Source organism: Staurois parvus, unplaced genomic scaffold (genome assembly GCF_062004578.1).
Source record: "Staurois parvus isolate SC_StPar_1 unplaced genomic scaffold, SC_StPar_1.0 ptg000573l, whole genome shotgun sequence".
Lineage (NCBI taxonomy): Eukaryota > Metazoa > Chordata > Amphibia > Anura > Ranidae > Staurois > Staurois parvus.
The window spans coordinates 170229-191484 of record NW_028318369.1 but is presented as its reverse complement, the minus strand read 5'-3'; the positions used below and the strand labels follow the sequence as shown (position 1 = coordinate 191484).

Here is a 21256-nt window from a genome sequence, read left to right as displayed (position 1 = left end):
GAAGAATGAAAAGAAGAATGAAAAGAATGAAAAGAAGAATTAAAAGAATGAAAAGAAGAATGAAAATAAGAATAATTCCAGTAAAGCAAAAAGTGTTTCTGCAGAGTTCCTCTATTTCTGACAGTTCTCTGACAGTTCTTTCACATTTCCAGCGGTTGAAACATTGTATCTATTTGTTTCCTAATAAAAACATCTGTATCCTAAATGGAAACAAATAGATACAATGTTTCAACCGCTGGAAATGTGAAAGAACTGTCAGACAGCAGTCAGAAATAGCGGAGCTCTCTGCAGGGACATTTTTGCCGGCTGTAGAAGGGATGAAAACGGCCGATCAGGAAAAATTTGATTCGACCATCCGAAGTCGGCAAAAATTCGGATTCGCTGCGAATCAAATTTTTCCTGAAATTTGAAACAAATTCCACTTCGCCTGATTCGATTCGCTCATCTCTAATAATTACTTTCCATCCTAGCGCTGCATGTTGATATATATAACAGTGACTGATGGTTTCCTTGTTGTTATGTAATAAATGTTCTGTACATGAAGCTCTATGACAGGACACACGTCTTATTTTGTAGCTGAATACCGGGGAGGCAAAAGAGATTGTGACACAAAAAGGTGGCTGGAATACGACCCCCTGATGGAGAGGGGGCGCTATCACACTTTGCACTGACACCCAAACTAAACTTTTATCATTTTTATTATACAGATAGAACTTTCTTTTGATGGTATGTAATCACCACTGGGGGGGTGGGGGCTTTTTTTTTGCTAACAAAAATAAAAACAAAAATAAACAAGAGAAATGAACATGTTCATTTCTTTAGCAAATAAATAATATTTATACATAAATTTTAGCCAAAATGTATTCTGATCCGTTTCTTTGGTGAAAATACCCCAAATCAGTGTTTATTATTTAGTCTGTAGGGAGTTATAGAGTCCACAAACTATTCTATATTATAGAAACAGAACAAGACCGACCCCCCGATATTCTATGCTTGGTGTTATAAAACATTTTTCTTTATAAATTCAAAACAAAATGTATTGTACTCCATGTCTTTGGTGTAACCCCTCCCCCCCCCACAAGTGTATAGTGATTGGTTGTATGAATGTTATAGAGCCTACAGACTATGGGAGATATATCTGAAAACTGCTCCATCCTGATGTACTGACAGCCGATCTCATATCTGGAGGCCCCAAAATGTCAGGACAGTACAAATCCCCCCAAATGTCAGGACAGTACAAATCCCCCCAAATGTCAGGACGCTACAAATCCCCCAAAATGTCAGGACAGTACAAATACCCCCAAATGTCAGGATGGTACAAATCTCCCCCAAATGTCAGGACGGTACAAATCCCCCCCAAATGTCAGGACGGTACAAATCCCCCCCAAATGTCAGGATGGTACAAATCCCCCCAAATGTCAGGACGGTACAAATACCCCCCAAATGTCAGGATGGTAAAAATCCCCCCCAAATGTCAGGACGGTACAAATACCCCCAAATGTCAGGATGGTAAAAATCCCCCCCAAATGTCAGGCCGGTACAAATACCCCCAAATGTCAGGATGGTAAAAATCCCCCCCAAATGTCAGGACGGTACAAATACCCCCTGTAACGGAAGCGCAGGCAGGACAGAGCACACAGAGAAGATGGGAAACACACAAAGCTTTATTGAAGCAACAAAAGGACAGACACTCAATGGGGAAATGACAGGGAGGGTGATGTGTGCGCAAACCAGGGATGATTCCAGGCACGGGGGGTCTTCAGCGACAGGCAGGAAATCTCCCCCCTAGGCTTGGGGTCTCAGCCAAGCTCCCTCCGTGACTAGACAGCGGATTGGAGTCTTGGGCAACAGGCGGGCAACCTACCCCTGGGTAAAGGTCTCGGGCAAAAGGCAGGCAATACCCCCCTAGGCTTGGGGCCTCAGTCAAGCTCCCTCCGTGACTGGACAGTGGATTGGAGTCTCGGGCAACAGGCAGGCAATCTCCCCCTGGGCAGGGGTCTTGGGGACTCAACAGGACTCTAGCTGTTGAGTCTGGCCTCAGCACAGCTCCCACCCAGCTTTCTAGGGACATCGGGTTCACAGGGACTCAACGGGTAGCGATGGCTCAAGCACTCAGGGGCACCACAGGTAGCTATACTTCAGGCATGCCATCAGGACATGGGTGGTCAGTGCACACACAGCGGGGCTGTTCGGAACACAGGTGGTCGGTGCACACAGCGGCGACAGTTCAGGACACGAGCTGTCGGTGCACACACTGGGGACAGTTCCGAACACGGGTGGTCGGTGCACACAGCAGGCACAGTTCAGGACACGGGTGGTCAGTGCGCACAACAGGGACAGTTCAGGACACGGGTGGTCGGTGCACACAGCGGGGACAGTTCAGGACACGGGTGGTCGGTGCACACAGCGGGGACAGTTCAGAACACGGGTGGTCGGTGCGCACAGCAGGCACAGTTCAGGACACAGGTGGTCGGTGCGCACAACAGGGACAGTTCAGGACACGGGTGGTTAGTGCACACAGCTGGGACAGTTTAGAACACGGGTGGTCAGTGCGCACAACAGGACCAGTTTAGGACCCGGGTGGTCAGTGCACACAACAGGGACAGTTCAGGACACGGGTGGTCAGTGCACACAGCAGGAACAGTTCAGGACACTGGTGGTCAGTGCACACAGCGGAGACAGTTCAGGACACGGGTGGTCAGTGCACACAACAGGAACAGTTCAGGACACGGGGGGTCTGTGCACACAGCGGGGACAGTTCAGGACACTGACAGTAAGCAGCTGGCAGACCCTCAGCGGCAGGCGGCTCCAGACAGGGACGACCAGCGGTCAGCGTTCCAGGGACAACCAGCGATCAGCAGACAGCAGCAGCTCCCAGGGCACTCAGCAGCAGACAGCTTCCAGGGACAGTGTGCAGGCTCCCTCAGCCACAGCTCCCAGGGCACTCAGCAGCAGACAGAGTGCAAGGATGCTCAGTAGACAGGCTTATAGACTGGCAGGGTCTCAGCTGTGGGGTCTGACCTTTGAGGAGAAGGCTCATGCAGAGCTGTGGAGACTCCCAACCCTGGGGTGTTGTAGAGGGCTACAGTCCTGACCTTTTGGGGTCTGCAGAGTGCGCAGGGGGGATGGCTGGGGAGGCTCGGTCCCCCTCACCCGAGCCTCCCAGCATCTTTTTGGGAGCAAGATGATAACCAACAGCATGGACAGGAACAGAGAGAGATGCTGCTTCCTGTGTGGGTCTCTTGAAGATCATGTGGGACGCGGCTAGGTTGCCTCGGCAACGGCCGGCCCAGCCCTGTCCATGGAAACCCCACAGACCTTGGAATGTACAAGGGGGAAGGGAGGGGTGGAGGGATATGGTGGGGGCACCCTCCAAATGTCAGGACTATACAAATCCCCCCAAATATCAGGACAGTACAAATTCCCCCCAGATGTCAGGATGGTACAAATCCCCCCAAATGTCAGAACAGTACAAATCCCCCCAAATGTCAGAACAGTACAAATCCCCCCAAATGTCAGGACAGTACAAATCCCCCCAAATGTCAGAACAGTACAAATCCCCCCAAATGTCAGAACAGTACAAATCCCCCCAAATGCCTTCTTTTTGGAAAGTAGTCACTCTGAGGTATTTAGTAAGAGGCATGGCGAGATTTTTGAAGTTGTAATTTTTGGTCACAATATATATTTTTTACATCCTGTCCCCATAGCAGTACAGCGCCGTCATATAACTGGTGTGGGCGTGGTCAGTGACAATGACTGGTGACAAAATATATATATATTCTTTTTCTTTTTTATTAACTTTTCTTCTTTTTTACCATTTTTCCCATTTTCCTGTTACATACTATGACCAGAGCAGTGCTGCGTTACCATAGTGACACTGTACTACTCTGGGAAGGTGAACAGGATTTATTATCACACTATGTGCCCCTGCTTCTCCGGGCTTTACCCCCCCCACCGGGGAGCCTGGAATAAAAGCCAGCACTTCCACCAGCTTACCATAGAGATGGTCAAGGACCAGAAGGTCCCCAATGATCTCTATGGTATAGGAAACCAGAAGTGACCAGCATTTTCATCATTTCCAGATTCCCGGATGTAAGCAGCGCCATCTTTAAATGTGGAAAATATCTGATCCCTCCGATCTTAGTGCGGTCAGAGGAGACATCCAGGATCTAATAGACCCCAGATTTCTCAGTAAAGAGGACCGGTCACTGACTATTGCAGTCACTGGATAAGTTTACATTTAAAATGAACCTCTCGCCCTCCGGAAGATTTACCCCCCTTCATGACCAGGCCATGTTCTGCTGTTCAGCACGGCACTATTTCAACTGGTAATTGTGCGGTCGTGCAATGCTGCACCCAAACAAAGTTTATGTCCTTTTTTCACACAAATAGAGCTTTCTTTTGGTGTTATTGATCAGCTCTGCAGTTTTTACCTTTTGTGCTATGAACAAAAAAAAATCAAAATTTGGAAAAAACAATATTTTTCACTTTTGCTTGTACAAAATATCCAATAAACTCAAAGCTAGTCATAAATTTAGGCCAAAATGTATTCTTCTCCATGTCTTTGGTAAAAAAATCCCAATAAGTGTAAATTAATTGGTTTGTGTGAAAGTTATATCGTCTACAAACTATGGGATGTATATTGGAATTTACACAGATTTTACTTTCTGACTATCACATTTCTCGAGGTGCTAAAATACTAGGACAGTGCAACAACCCCCCTCTCCAAAATGACCCCTTTTTGGAAAGTAGACACCCCAAGGATTTTGCAGAGTGGCATGCTGAGGCCATGGAACATTTTATTTTTTTGCCACAAATTTTTTGAAAATGACAATTTTATTTTCATAAAACAAAGTTGTCATTTAAATGATATATTGCTCATGCATGCCATGGGAATATGTGGAATGACACCCCAAAACACATTCTCCTACTTCTCCCGAGTATGGGGGGACCACATGTGAGAGGCTTTTTGGCAGTCTAGCTGCATCCAGGCCCCCAAAATCCAATGACCACCTCCAGGCTTTCAAAGGGCATATTTCCTCATATCACTTCCCCACTACCTATCACAGTTTCAGAGGTTCTAAAATGCCAGGATAGTAGAAGCACCCCCTCGAATTACCCCTTTTTGGAAAGTAGACCCCCCAAGGAATTTGATAAGAGGCATGGTGAGTATTTTACAGATCTCATTTTTGTCACAGGGTTTTGAAAATGAAAAGAAAAAAATACATTTTTCTTTTCTTTCTTATTCCAAAAACATATGACAACAAATGAGATCTGCAAAATACTCCCCATGACTCTTAGGAAATACCTTGGGGTGTCTACTTTCCAAAAAGGGGTCATCTGGAGGGGGAGGGGCTTTTACTATCCCAATATTTCAGGGCCAACATTAGAACCTTCTGCCCCACATCACCCACTGTTGAAGGCCGAGCCTTTTCTGACACTTTTTGTTTACATGAAAAAACATTTTTTTGCTGGAAAATTACTTTGAACCCCCAAACAGTAAATATTTTTTTAAAGCAGAGACCCTGAAGAATAAAATGATGGGTGTTGTAATTTTTTACGTCACATAGTATATTCACAGCGATTTTTCAAATGCAAATCTTTTGGGAAAAATACACTTTTTAGAATTTTAATGCACAAAAAAAACAATATATTGCCAAATTGTTTGATAAAATATAAAAGATGATGTTATGCCGAGTAAATAGATACCAAACATGACATGCTTTAAAATTGTGACAAAGTACATACATTTTTATTATCAATAGGCGATGCTTTAAAAGCCTTTACAGGTCACCAATTTATATTTACAGAGGAGGTCTAGTGTTAGAATTACTGCCCTCGATCTGACGTTTGCGGCGATACCTCACATGCATGGTGCAACCGCTGCTTACATACTGGCACGGGGTCAACGCTTGCGCATGCAGGTGCGTGGTGACGAGGATGCTTTTTATTTTCTTAGTTATTTTGATTTTTTAAATTTATTTTTACACTGTCCCTTTCATTTTTTGTTATCACTTTTATTGTTATCCCAGGGAATGTAAATATTACTTGTGACTGCAATAGGCATTAACAAGTGCTCTTTTTTGAGAAATCTGGGGTCTATCAGACTCTAGATCTCTCCTCTGCCCTTCCATCATCTCATCTCACCAAGATCGCTGTGATCAGATGCTTTCCCAATTTACAAATGACGCTGTTAAAGTGCGGTGAAAGGGAAATGATGAAATGCTCATAGCTTCCGATTTCTTAGATCATAGAGATGATTGGAGCCATTCTGGTCTCTGATCAGCTCTATGGTCAGCTAGCGGAACTGCCAGCTGCATTCTGATTCCCCTGTGGGACAGGAGAGCCCAAGAAAACTGTGGGAGGCGGGGTGGTGATGTCCCTTCCCGCTGCTTGTAAAAACAATTCAACAGCTAATTGGCCACTAGGATTGTTTTTACATGAAAGCCGACTGCCAGCTAAAAAAAATGGGTCTGCACTTCTCCAGGTCCCCACACACAAGAAGCTCACAGTGGCTCAGGCTCTTGGCACTGTGGTGTGGGGGTGTATATAGAGAATGTGTCAATGGAATGGAAGGGTTTTTGAGGCACAACTCACACAAAATATATTATATTACCATTTCATATACTTTATTCCAGAAGAATCATGAAGTTATAAATTCATTGAGAACAAAGCTTTCAGATAACCTCCATTTGCCATCATTATTTGTACATAATGTATCCATTTCCAGAACGTATGGTCATCTCCACCTCCACAAATTCATTTCTACAAACTCCTCCCATTTGTATTCTATGACTGAACTCGACACGTTTCCTGGATTGGGATCCACTTCTTCAGGGAGAAGAATAATGGAGGATTGTTTAAGAATCAACACAACAAAATGTTCCAAAAATGAAGAAAACACAGAAATGTATAGATTGCTACATTTGTATACAACAATGTCAGAGTGCCCATGCTGTGGCTGCAGATACCTGGAAACCACCAGGGGAGGCGCTACACCATGATAGGAAATTCTATTGGGGGGACCAACACGGGGCCGAGGCTAGCCCCGCCCTCTAAGATGATCCTTCTCTTCCATAGAAATGCTGGAAGGAGCCCCCTTCCATAGCTATCTTGTGTAACACGGGCAAGTACTAGAAAGAGGAGAATTCTAAGATGAAAGCAGAGATAGATTCAGAACATCCATGTCCTCCATCTCTAAAGACCATTTCCAATATCTCATAGAATCCAACATCGTTTCTTCACGACTTCCCCCCCCCCACCAATTCTCACATCCCCCTACATGTACCAATCACCATTGTTTTACTAGAAAAAGACTTAGAACCCCTAAACATTATATATATATTAAGAAGAGACCCGAGAGAACAAAATGGTGGGTGATGCAATATTTTTCTCACACGGTATGTACGCTGCGATTTTTCAAACGCAATCTTTTGGGAAATAATACACTTTAATGAATTTTAATGAAAAAAACACACAATATATAACCCATTTTTGGTGACATAACAAGTAAATAGATACCTAACATGTTCCACTTTAAAATTGCGCACATCTGTAAAATGGCAACCAAACTACGGAACTATAAAATCTCCATAAGTGAGGATTTAAACATTTTTAGGGGTTACCAGTTTGGAGTTACAGAGGAGGTCTGGAGCCGCCATCATTGCTCTTGTTGTAACGTTTGTGGTGATACCTCACATGTGTGGTGGGAACACCGTTTACATATGTAGGTGAATGAAGGAGATGTTCTATTACAGTCCATGCCAAGACAAAGACTTGATTTCTAGTTGTGGATGGTGTGGGGAAGGAGGAGAACCCCGGCTGGCTTTTCCTACTATAGGGGCTCTGGGACAAGGAGTGAGGGCCAATCTGTACCAGGGACACAGACATAGAAAGATCTGAGAGGGGCCCCAAACCTTCCCCTTCTTTACTCCACTAAACATAGGATTCTTATTTCACTCTGTGTTTCTGTTGGAGAGTTCCCCTCATTTCCTGTCTAGGAAAATGTTGTCACCGGGACAGGAAGTGAGGAGAAATCTCTCTAACGGAGCCCCAGATAGGAAACACCTGACCGGGGATCTAATCCTGACCCACTTGGCCTACAAACTAAGTCTTCAGTCCCACTGGATCCCACTTTGTAATCTGGAAACGTCACTTGAAGTCGCTCGATTCCAAAGTCGGATGTCAGTGCGACTTCAGGTGCGACTTGCAGGACATCTGTGTGACTTTATATACAAGTCTATGCAAGTCGCAGCTGAACTTGGAAAAAGTAGTGCAGGAAGAACTTTCATAATCGGTGCGACTCGGATGGAGGGGGATTTGTACCGGTATGACCGCTTCCATTGTGGACAATAGAGTGCGACTTGTCATGTGATGAGAAACTATCAACTCACATGACGAGTCGCACCGCTGTGACCGGGGACTAAGAAACACAGTCTGGGCTCTCTGGTACATCAGATTATTTCTTTCAGTAGTAAATCTGTAGAAGACGTCTTCATATATTTCCTCTCAGATTGTTACATTTATTTCCATCTCTTTGTAGTATAGATTGTATGGAGGAGGGGGAGGGGCAGAGAGAAGAGGGAGGAGAGGTGACCTCATCCTATCCCATCACAGTGACCGCACCCCACCCTCTATGTCTGATCATGGTTCCACCCCACACAGAGGGGCTACATGGGGGAGGGGCAGGAAGCAGGGGGATGGACAGAGAGAAGAGGGGGGGGGGGGTAGCTTCATCCTATCCCATCACAGTGACCACACCCCACCCTCTATGTCTCATACCCCATACAGAGGGACCAAGTGGGGGGAGGGACAAAGAGTAGGGGGAGGGGAAGAGTGGAAAGGAGACCCCATCCTATCCCATCACAGTGACTGCACCGCACCCTCTATGTATGATCATGGTGCCACCCCACACAGAGGGACCACATGGGGAGGGGAAGGGAGGAGGGGGAGGGGCAGAGAGGAGAGGTGGCTCCATCCTATCCCATCACAGTGACTTATCCCCAACCTCTATGACTGATCATGGTGCCACCGCACACAGAGGGACCACATGAGGGGAGGGGCAGAGAGGAGGGGGAGGGGCAGAGAGGAGATGGCTGGTGTCATACACTGTAATAACTTAAAAATTAAGTAATTTGTCAGATTGTCAATGGATGGATGGATGGATAGATCGATCGCATCATCGCTGACCATTAGGACCAATGTTATTGTGACTCCAGTAATTGGACAGAAATTCCACCCAATCACAGAGATCGGTGACAGAGGGAGAAATCTCACATTTATTTATATTACCAAAACTTTCAGGAAGCCCCGCCCACCTCTATATACTATTGGGTGAATATAAAATGAATTCCAATTCTTCATCTGACATCAACAGACTGTGGGCGGAGTTCTCACATCCCCCCCCCCCTCCCCCCACCTATCTTTATACAACCTTCCCATACATATACCCCAGCATGGAGGGGCTCAGTGAAGGTGGTGGTGAAGGTGTGGAGGTGTCGGATCGGGTCACACAGATCATAGAAGGAGATCCGCCCGGCCTCATAATCCAGATCTATCCTGACTCTGTTACTGGAGGGATTGGGGGGTAATGGGGTCTCATCATAATCATGTATCACTGCATACTGATCACCTTCCCTGTCCAAACCCCAGGACTTGTTATTCCATCCAATCAATGACTCCACTCCTCCTCTCCGGTCTATACTGGGGTAACACATCCCGACTGTCCAGCTCTCTGACCCCCCGACATCCACTTCCCAGTAATGTCTCCCGGAGGAGAACCTCTGACTGCTCATCACCTGAGGACAATCTTGAAATCTCTCTGGTGTTTCTGGACAATTCTGGTCTATATCTGACCTGGACACAGTTTTCCCGTCATCTGATATCTGTAGATAATTATAAGCTGTGTTTCCATCCAGTAATATGTCTGCAGCCCCCTGTATATAGAAGGATACATTTACCCCTGTTATTATATCAGATAAACTTGTGTGTAAGACCCACGCCACACCCAGCCTCCCTCCATCATGGAGGAGTTCCTCATGTCTCTCTCTGTCCTCATTATCTCCATCCTCAGTATCACACAAGTCACCTGTGTCTGATTCCTGTAGGACAGTCAGTGGATCCGTCATGTTACACAGCTCCTCAATGTCACGCATCTTCCTGGACAGCTCCTCCTTCTTTATTTCCAGATCCCGGATGAAGATGGAGACCCGCTCTGCCCTCCCGGAGATGTCCCTCAGGACTCTCTTCTCCAGGTCTTCCAGACGTCTCCTGAGATCTATAAACAGGGCAGTGACTCTCTCGGTGTCACCAGCTTCTTCTTCTTCTACTTTCCTCCTGTGTTCCTGCAGACTCTGGACTCTTTCCTCCATCTCCTCTCTCTTTGTCAGAAGTTTCTGCAGAACGTTCCTCAGTGTCTCCTTCTTCTTCTCAGAAGCCCCATCCAGTGACATCATCTTATGTCCTGTGTGTCCTCCAATCACATAACAAGACATACAGATACAGGTCTTATCCTCAGTGCAGAAATACTTCAAGACTTCCTTATGGACGGAGCATTTCCTGCTCTCCATGGACAAGGTGGGGTCACATAAGATGTGTTCTGGGGACTTTTTGTGGACTTTCAGGTGTTTATCACACAGAGAAACCTCACAGTGTAGACAGGATCTAACAGCAGGTACAGGAGACTCCACACAGTAAGTACAGAAGACCTTGGAGTCCTCCTGACCTGGCTGAGCAGATGAGAAGTTCTCCGCTATGTTACGTAGTTTCATGTTCTTCTGCAGTGGAGGACGACCCGGAAACTTCTCTCTGCATTCAGGACAGGAATATCCTCCAGACCCCTCCTGTGTATCCAGCACACGACCAATACAGAGCCGGCAGAAGTTGTGTCCACATTTCAGGGTCACAGGATCGGTATAAATGTTCAGACAGACGGAACATTCCAGCTCAGCTCTCAGAGCAGAAGACGCCATCGCTGACATCAGAAGAGAAACGAAACTGAAAGTCTCTGACAATGGAGAGGAATGCAGTGGGGGAGGGGTGACACCCTGAGGCTGGGCTGGGTGAGTATTATAGGACACGGAGATCAGAGTACAGAAGGAAGAAGCTTTTATTTGCAGTAGTCATGATAATCGCACCTCCCAACATTGCAGGACAGAGAACGAGGGAAAGACGGATGTGGGGAGACGTGAGGAGCACTAAGTGCATTGAGATGGGAAGTGGAGGTGACTACATGATGCTGAAAAGGGATTCGGTTCTATAGAGTCTGAGCTCACACTATACACTGCGTATACTGCAGCCTGTGTACCCCCAAAACATGTCTTCATTATTGTTCCAACACCCCAACATGCAGAGAGTAATGGTGGTAGTCACCCCGTCTAGGCAGGTGCAGTCTGTACTCCCCACTACAGGTGGCACTCGACTGACCTGGCAATGCAGAAAGGGAAGGAAGTTGTGAGGAACTTGGTTCCTCTATGACTTCATGCAGTCACAGGGTGTGACAGAAATGTGACATGAATGTACAGATTTGAGTAGATAAGATGTGACCTGTAGAGAATATGACAATGTAAATTTAGCTCATTCCTTGTCATTAAAGAAATATTCAGTCATAGGTACTCAGACAGATGGTCATCAATTAGCTCATCAATTAGCACCTGAAAAGCCTAGCTTCCTCTGGCTGGAAGTGACACCTGGGTGCTAATAAGATTTTGACACCTATACATAATCAGACTTGGCCACCTTCCTGAAGCTGAAAAGAGAAACACAGACATTTCAGCTTCATGACAGCAGGGGGTCTCTGATCTGTCTGGGGAGCTAAAAGAATAAACATACATCAAAGGGGTATGTTTCATCTCTCATAAAAGCTAAAATATTAGTTGCAGAGAGATGAAAATACTCCCTTCTGTTTGGGCATGCTGTGGGTCACACCAACATATAAAAATCATATTTGTGACCAGGAAAATGCAGGAAATGGTTAGGCGGCGCTGGAGTGTTGAATGGTGTTTGGTACTGTCGCAATCGAGCTGATGTGCTGGTGTCGGAAATCCAATCCCCAACTTGGTGTTTCAAGCCAGTCTTGGTCTGATTGAACTTGGGCAGGTCAGCACCCAGAACATCCTGTGGGCAGGTACAGGAACACCCCCCATGGTCAATTGGCCGAGGACTAATGTACCGCCTATGTCCATATACCCATAAATTGAGTACACAGACATTGGGACATTGTATTTCGTATGGAGCTGGTCAATGGACTAACGGATTACGGACCTTTCTGACTTACTCCAGTCGCAGGATAAATCTTGGTAAAAGTTTTACTTCTATCTTTTATCCCCTTTTTATTTTATAGTGAATAGTCATTTGTGTGTCTTCTCATATTTTTTGTATTTTCTGTAACTTTTTATACTTTGTACATATCTTATGCTCCGCCCACTTTCGGGATATTAAATCTTAAAATTAGTGACTTCTGTGTATTTAAGCTCGTGCTCATATCTCCGGAGAGATTAGATTGGAGAGATTAGATTGGAGAGATTAGATTGGATTGTATTTTAGTGCCTTTAAACGCTCGGTCAAGCTCATTGCCAATCTGTATGCAATTACACTGTGTGTGGGCAGATTGTATGCAGATTGTAAAGGTAACGGATCGGCCAGACGGAGATTTGTGTGTGTGGGGTGTCCCAGCAGACCATTCTGCGGATAAACTGTTGGGTGGTGGCAAGCTACCTTTTGTGGTGTGTCTGGTGTGGGGGGTGTGGACAGTGGGAGCGTCATTTACACCAGGGTCCTGGCTGCAGGATAGCTGGAAATTTTTTATTTCAAGAGAACTTGTGACCAGCAAACAAAAAGCTTTTATTACAAAATTATAAAAAATAAAAGCAACAATAAATAAATACAACAACACCATTCCTCTGGCCTAAATCATATACAAAATACTTCATAATAAAACATAAACACAGATATGAACATTCAGCCCTTTATGGCTGTAGCATTAGAGTCCATAGGCTGTAGAAAGGAAAGGGAGAGGAAAACAAATGGCCCAAATAACAAGGCTTCAGAGAACAAAAAAAAAGACCTTTCCGGCCTTACCACATTAGTATGAAGAATCAAAAAAAAACCCCTTACAGGCCTAGCATCAAGGGTTACCTATAAAGAAAGGCCTTTACAGCCTGACCTCATAATACACAGGAAAGGTCAGTGACCTTTATGGCCTGGCATCATGGCATACATGAAGGATGCTGGCCTTTATGGCCCAATATCACACAACTCTCAGGCTTTAAACCCAAGAAAACTTACAGCTATACAAAAACTATACCCACCAAAGATTAAGAAACCTAGACCTTCAGCGAATGCAGCCTTTCATCAAAAACCATACTTACTTGCAAAATCTAGGGGAGTGAAAAGAGGGAAAAAAAAGAGACAGGGACCACCACCCGAGATCAACAGACAGCAGCTACGAGCCTGATGTTCCTCCATCCAGACTTTTCACCGCAATCTGTCTTTCTCAAGACCCCGAATCTTCCCAACCTCACAAAGAATGTCATTCACCACCACCTGGATGGGAAGGACTTTTTACCGAATTGAGACCTGACACCGTGCGTTCCAAGTGTAATAACGGACCGCTAAGCTGACTATGAAAAGAATGTCCAAATCAAAACCCGTGTGACTTTCGAATGCCCCATACACCCACTCTGCATAAGACATGCAGTGTAGGAAAGGAACACCCAGAGCCCCACCCACCTCTCTATACACCTCTATGTTTTAAAGGACACCGAAGCAAAAAGTGGTCCATAGTCTCCACTTCACCCCGACACTCCGACCTCAGACAACCACGGTCATCCAGAGGACGGTACCTCAGGTTTCCTCTCACATAGAGCCTGCCATGGAACGCGAGCCAAGCCTGGTCCCTGAACTTCAAGGGAATCCGCTCCAAATTAATCAAACGTAGACCCTCCCGCATAATATGGCTTGGGCAATCTTTCAGGGCCAGTGGCGCATGAAAAGCGGTAGCCACAATCCTCTCACCCAGAAGCTTCCTAGGGAGGTACCCGACTTCCTCTGCCATCACATGCCACCGCCTAAGTATCTTTAAGTTCTGGGCCACGTAAGCCGAGAGCTTACCATGCTTAACACTCAGGCTTTTCACTGGCCCGCCTATCTCCCAACAGTCCATAAAGGGTCTAAACCAGGCCCGAAACTGGCTTACCCATGCAGGCGGTCTCTCTGCCAACATGCTACCAAAATTATGTTTAAAAAACATCAGACAGAAGAACACAATTGGGTTGACCATACCAAACATCTCACTTTGACCTCGGCAACGGACAGCCTAGCTTCCCAATTTGACTTGCCATAATCAGCGGGGCCAAACTTGATGCCTAGAATTTTTACTTTCTGCTGGGGCACCGGGAAGGCATCCAGAAGTGAAAAGCTCTCACCTTCCCTACCCATCCAGAAAACTTCACACTTGTCTTGGTTGACCTTGGAGCCTGACGCCTCGGAATACTGTTCTATCAATGAGACCACCTCCTGCGCTTCCTCAGTCCCAGAGATAAAGACAGAAATGTCATCAGCGTAAGCAACAACCCTTAGAGGCGGCTCACCAGCAATTCCCACTGGCACCCCACTAAACGCTCCACCATCTAACCTCCTGATGAAGGGGTCGATGGCAAAAATGTAGAGCAAGGGGCTCAGCGGACACCCCTTGTGCACCCCAGAGCCAACCCCAAAGGGCCACCCAACCCAGCCATTCACCAACATGAAGCTTTCAGCCCCCTTATATAAAGCCTTAAGCCAGCCAATAAACCTCCCCTCTAGGCCGTACCTATCCAGGAGATACCAGAGGTACTCATGATCGACTCGATCGAAAGCCTTTGCCTGGTCTGTCACAATCATGCACACAGAGATGGGCACGGTCATCCATTCTGCTCCAAACAACTACATTTTGGTATTTCTCTTAAACTCCCAAATCAGTCTCCCTCCTCCGATTTCCCCCCTCCCTCAGGAATGCAAGCAACGTACGATGCTGAGCTCTGCCTAACAATCCTCTTACCAAATAAGGTATTGGCTTGTCGTGGTAGGAAGATACTAGTTGATTTTGTGTAGGAAAAAGGGGCAGCCAGACAAGTGAGGAGTCAGACAAGTGAGGAGTCAGACAAGTGAGGAGTCAGACAAGTGAGGACTGTTCGATATAACATCTATCGGACAGAACGCAAAGGAGAATCTCACGGCAACAACGAAACCCAATGCGAGACCAGAAATCCTTTTTCTTTTTGCTCATCAGACTTGGAACTGCTTAACCCCAGACATTTATTTGGCAAGTACTTATTTACCTAAACTTCTTTCTGTTGTCTGTCTGCTGTGCTGTTGTGCTCTGTGTATTTATATATATATACCGTATTTTCCGGCGAATAAGACGACTTTTTAACCCATGAAAATCTTCTGAAAAGTCGGGGGTCGTCTTATACGCCGGTATACGGTTAGCCGGTGTCAGGGCGGCACTTTTTCGAGGGGCGGCGTGGTGCCGGCCCCCCCTCCTTCTCCAACGGAAGGGACACTAAGTACAGGGGCGGGCAGGGGGCTGCTGTACCTTACCTGGCTCCGGTCCCGGTCCCACGACGATCCGGTCCAGGAAGCGCGGCTGCTCCTTCATTCAGTTCGGCCGCTCGATGGTCGCGCGGCCGCTCGGCTCTGCCTCCTCACCGGTGATTGGGTGCCAGCACTGGAAAGGCACACCGGCGAGGAGGAAGAGCCCAACAGCCCCACGAAAATCGAGTGAGGGAGCGGCCAGTAAGTGTGCAGCAACACCATGCTGTAACACTCTTGGCACTATTCCTCCCCCACTGACACTAATGATGAGGCACTATTCCCCCCCCCACTGACACCAACGATGGGGCACTATTCCTCCCCCACTGACACCAACGATGAGGCACTATTCCCCCCCCACTGACACCAATGATGGGGCACTATTCATCCTCCACACTGACACCAACGATGGGGCACTATTCCTCCCCCACTGACACTAACGATGAGGCACTATTCCTCCCCCACTGACACCAACGATGAGGCACTATTCATCCTCCACACTGACACCAATGATGAGGCACTGTTCCTCCCCCACTGACACCAACGATGGGGCACTATTTATCCTCCACACTGACACCAATGATGAGGCACTGTTCCTCCCCCACTGACACCAACGATGGGGCACTATTCCTCCTCCCCACTGACACCAACGATGGGGCACTATTCCTCCTCCCCACTGACACCAACGATGGGGCACTATTCCTCCTCCCCACTGACACCAACGATGGGGCACTATTCCTCCCCCACTCACACCAACGATGAGGCACTATTTCTCCCCCACTGACACCAACGATGAGGCACTATTCCTCCTCCACACTAACACCAACGATGAGGCACTGTTCCCCCCCCCACTGACACCAACGATGGGGCACTATTCCTCCTCCCCACTGACACCAACGATGGGGCACTATTCCCCCCCCACTGACACCAAAGATGGGGCACTATTCTCCCCACTGATACCAATGATGGGGCACTTTTCCCGCCACTGATACCAATGATGGGGCGCAATTCCTCCCACTGACACCAATGATGGGGCGCTATTCCTCCCACTGACACCAATGATGGGGCGCTATTCCTCCCACTGACACCAATGATGGGGCGCTATTCCTGCCACTGACACCAATGATGGGGCGCTATTCCTCCCACTGACACCAATGATGGGACACTATTCCTCCCACTGACACTAATGATGGGACACTATTCCTCCCACTGACACCAATGATGGGGCACGATTCTTCCCACTGACACCAACGATGGGGCACTATTCCTCCCCCACTGACACTAACGATGAGGCACTATTCCTCCCCCACTGACACCAACGATGAGGCACTGTTCCTCCCCCACTGACACCAGCGATGGGGCACTATTCCTCCTCCCCACTGACACCAATGATGGGGCACTATTCCTCCTCCCCACTGACACCAACGATGGGGCACTATTCCCCCCCACTGACACCAATGATGGGGCACTATTCTCCCCACTGACACCAATGATGGGGCACTATTCCTCCCACTGACACCAATGACGGGGCACTATTCCTCCCACTGATACCAATGATGGGGCACTTTTCCCGCCACTGATACCAATGATGGGGCGCAATTCCTCCCCCTGACACCAATGATTGGGCGCTATTCCTCCCACTGACACCAATGCTGGGGCGCTATTCCTCCCACTGACACCAATGATGGGACGCTATTCCTCCCACTGACACTAATGATGGGACACTATTCCTCCCACTGACACCAATGATGGGGCACGATTCTTCCCACTGACACCAATGATGGGGCACTATTCCTCCCACTGACACTAATGATGGGACACTATTCCTCACACACTGACACTAATGATGGGGCACCATCATTGGTGTCAGTGGGAGGAATAGTGTCCCATCATTGGTATCAGTGTGAGGAATAGTGCCCTATCATTGGTGTCAGTGGATGAAATAGTGCCCCATCATTGGTGTCAGTGGGAGGAGTAGTGCCTCATCATTGGTATCAGTGGGAGGAATAGTGCCCCATCATTGGTGTCAGTGGGAGGAATAGTGCCCCATCATTGGTATCAGTGGGAGGAATAGTGCCCATCATTGGTGTCAGTGGGAGGAATAGTGCCCATCATTGGTGTCAGTGGAAGGAATAGTGCCCATCATTGGTGTCAGTGGGAGGAATAGTGCCCCATCATTGGTGTCAGTGGGAGGAATAGTGCCCCATCATTGGTGTCAGAGCGAGGAATCGTGCCCCATCATTGGTGTCAGTGGGAAGAATCGAGCGCAATCATTGGAATACCATACTGAAATAGCATACCATATTGAAATCAAATCTGATGTTTTTTCATTTTTATTTGGTGTGTGTTGGAAGAGGGGTAGTCTTATACGGCGAGTATAGCCCAAACCCTATATTTTAACAGGAAAAGTTGGGGTTCGTCTTATACGCCAGAAAATACGGTATATATTGGTTACATCTTCTTTCTGTAAATATTCGTACTGCACCCTTTTAACCTTTAGGTAATAAATCTTACTTTCTAAAAATGTTGAACTGTTTCTATAGCTCCTGAATATAACTTACGAATCCCTGCCTCTAAAGAGAATGCTACTATGAGTATTTAACCCTCTGTATAACCGGTCTGTAGAGATAGTGAAATACTGACGGTTAACCAATCATCCTAGTGTATTGCTGAGTTTCCTCTTTCTCTATACAAAAAGGAGGTGGTGGCAGTGTGAAGGGTTAATTGCATAATTAACCCGACCCAGTAACAATAGCATCCAGGCTGCAGGTACATAGATTGTAGTCCATTAGCTGGAAAATCTTTGTGCAGGGTGCAGCTGGGTGTGGCATTGTTACACACGTGACAGCGTGGTTTTGGCTAGTTATTCGGTCACAAGTTTGGTGAGAAGGGCTGGGGTCTGACACCGCGCCCGTCACATGGTCCACTGCCAGCAAATACTTCCCCCATCAGCCCTACATAGAGCCTCCCGGACAGCTAACACCGCTGTAAAGGTGCTCCTGCCCTGGACCCAGCAATGCTGCCGGAGTGAAAGTAAACCATCTGCCACTGACGACAAGCGCCAGAATAAGATCTTAGCCAGGATCTTTCTATCGTCTTTGAGACGGCTAACGGGATGCCAGTCCTCAATAGCCAAGGGGTCCTTACCCTTTGACAGCAGAATTACAGCTGACTGCCTCATAGAGGGAGGGATGAGTGACCCCTCATCCAGACAGCAATTATAAACCTCTGCAAGGCGAGGTGCCAAGCTGGACTTAAAGGTTTTAAAGAACTCCGCTGTCAAACCATCTGGCCCAGGAGTTTTCTTAATGGCCAGACCATCAATAGCTTTGGCTACCTCTTCTGCTGTAATTTCCCTTGTCAAACTTGCAGACGGAATGTTACCTTCCAAACCCGGTGTAGAATCCAAAAAGCTCAACTTCCTTGCCTGGTCAAGGTGCCTCTCACTCAGAAGTTCCTCATAAAAAGACCTAGAGACCTCCAGAATCCCTGACCTGGATTTTGTCAGGGACTCCGTACTATCCCTGAAGCCGGTGACCGTCTTAATTGCTGCACTCTGTTTGCAATTCTGGAAGGGATCAGGCGAGTGGTACTTCCCATAATCCCTCTCTAGAACCAGAGAAGCATGCCGATCATACTGGTACTTTCTAAGGAGAAGCTTAACCTCCGTGATTGCCCCAGAATCTCCACCACTAGAGACGAGGAGGTCGAGTTTCTTCTGTAGCCGTTGGAGGGCGATATATTTACCAAGTTGCTTCCTTTTTCCTAGGGCCTTGAAAAACCTGTCAATACGCACTTTGGTAAGCTCCCACCACTCCGACTTACTGTTTACTGTTGCAGAAATCCAGGACGGTCTCCTGAGCTTGAAAAAATTCCTCAAAAGATCGTCTTACTTCCTCATCATACAGCAGGGCCGAATTCATCCTCCAGATGCCCTTCCCTCTCAGTGGCGCATCTGAAACATTCAAAATAAAAGGTGGTCGGAAAACTCCACCGCCTGGCACTCAGGTGCCAAAAAGGCAGAGTCCCCCTTCAAAAAAAACCTATCTATCCTTCTCTGACAGTTACCTCTCCTAAACGTGAAACCAGTGCTGTCCGGGCTGCTCTTAATTAAGGCGTCCTCCAGACCTGCTTCCCTGACTATTGCATTTATGCTGTCATATCCCAGCCTGTCATTGGAGCCTTTCCTGTCCTTGGGCCTAGTCACAGTGTTAAAATCCCCTCCAAAGACAACCTGCCGGGACATAAAAAGAAAAGGCTTGATCCTTGTAAAGAGGCATTTCCTGTCCCAACTCGACTGCGGTCCATAAATATTAATAAGCGCAGTTCCTGCCTCCTCACAAGGACATCCAAGATCAAACATCTTCCAATCTCCACCTCAATGACCCGCAGACGCGTTACCATGCCGGTAAAAAGTACCGCAACTCCGCTGTAAGGCTCAGCCGCAAGAGACCAGAAGGAAGGACCGCACCTCCACTCCCTTTTTGCTAGATGGACATCGGCAAGGCTGGTAAGCCGGGTCTCTTGCAAAAATAAAATGTCGGCTCCAATACCACTGAGCAAAAATAAGGCCGTACTCCTAGCGCTTACAGACTTTATGCTGCAACATTAATGGTTGTCACCTCAATCGGAGTGGGAACTGCCATTTGGGTCATTAAGACTGGCGTTTCTTAGCTTTTGTCCTGCTTTTCTTAGAAGGGGGCCTGGCCCTTTTCAGGGACCCCCTAGCCTCCTCTTCCTCCATCGGGGAGGGGGAGTCAACCAGTCCCCCACCATCCCCAGACAAGGTCTCAAACATATTACTTAAAGCTAAGTCATCAACCTCCAGAGAGGAAATAGAAGATGAAGTAGAGAGGACCGTCATATTCTTGCCTCCCTTCCCAACCACCGACCAATCCTCCCCCTTAACCGGCCCACCCCCAGCAGACTCCTGACCTTCCACAGTCTTGCTACGGCGAGGAGAAGGGCCGGTGAAGGGGCAACAGAATGCCCAGCCAGACCAGCCCCCTCAGCCGCCTTGCTTATCCCCTTCTTTTTAGCTTTAGCCTGGGGAACAGACACAGCAGGGGACGCATATGACACTAGGGAAGGGGAAGACACACACACACAGACTTGACACTCACAGACTCAACACACGGGGAGGGTACGGATACAACAGGGGGAACACTTGAAGATGAAGTGGCTTCAGCAGCCGCTGCGGTGGCCACTACCACTGCAGCGGACACTACCTGAGGGGCTGCATCTGCAGTCGCCTCCTCCGCCTCTATCCTAGCAAGCTCAGTTACTAGTTCTGGCTGATTATGCAGTGCCTCAGGGCACTTGCTGTAGGCATAACCCAGATTTAGGCAAAGATTGCACCTAATTTGATTGCAATCCCTTGCCAAATGCCCCACCTCCTGGCATAATGAACATTTCAACACCACGGATGACGCTGAAAAGTGGCCATTACTGCCACAACGATGGCAGAGCTTGGGCTGCCCTGCATAGAATGCCACCAGGTGGTCTCTTCCCATAAAGGCTGAAGAGGGAAGATGCTGTATTACGTTTCCCACCAACCTCAGCTTCACTGTGGCGTCCAACCTCCCGTCCATATCCCCGTCATCCAGAATCTTACATAGGGGTGCCAAGACCTCTCCATACCTCCCCAACCATATCATTATGTCCGCCGCTGGTATGGACTCATTCC

At 47.5% G+C, this 21256-nt stretch overlaps 1 protein-coding gene across 1 annotated transcript; it reads right to left on the bottom strand.

The window, feature by feature from the left end:
• Nucleotides 1–9392: 9392 nt before the first annotated feature.
• On the bottom strand, nt 9393–10970 carry LOC149450507 (E3 ubiquitin-protein ligase TRIM39-like). Its single transcript, XM_089691855.1, has one exon. It carries the CDS (start codon nt 10968–10970, stop codon nt 9393–9395), a length of 1578 nt encoding a protein of 525 aa, XP_089547981.1.
• Nucleotides 10971–21256: the final 10286 nt, after the last annotated feature.

Excerpts from the sequence above, each read along its gene's own strand:
- LOC149450507 (XM_089691855.1), bottom strand. The coding sequence starts at position 10,970 with ATGGCGTCTTCTGCTCTGAGAGCTGAGCTGGAATGTTCCGTCTGTCTG.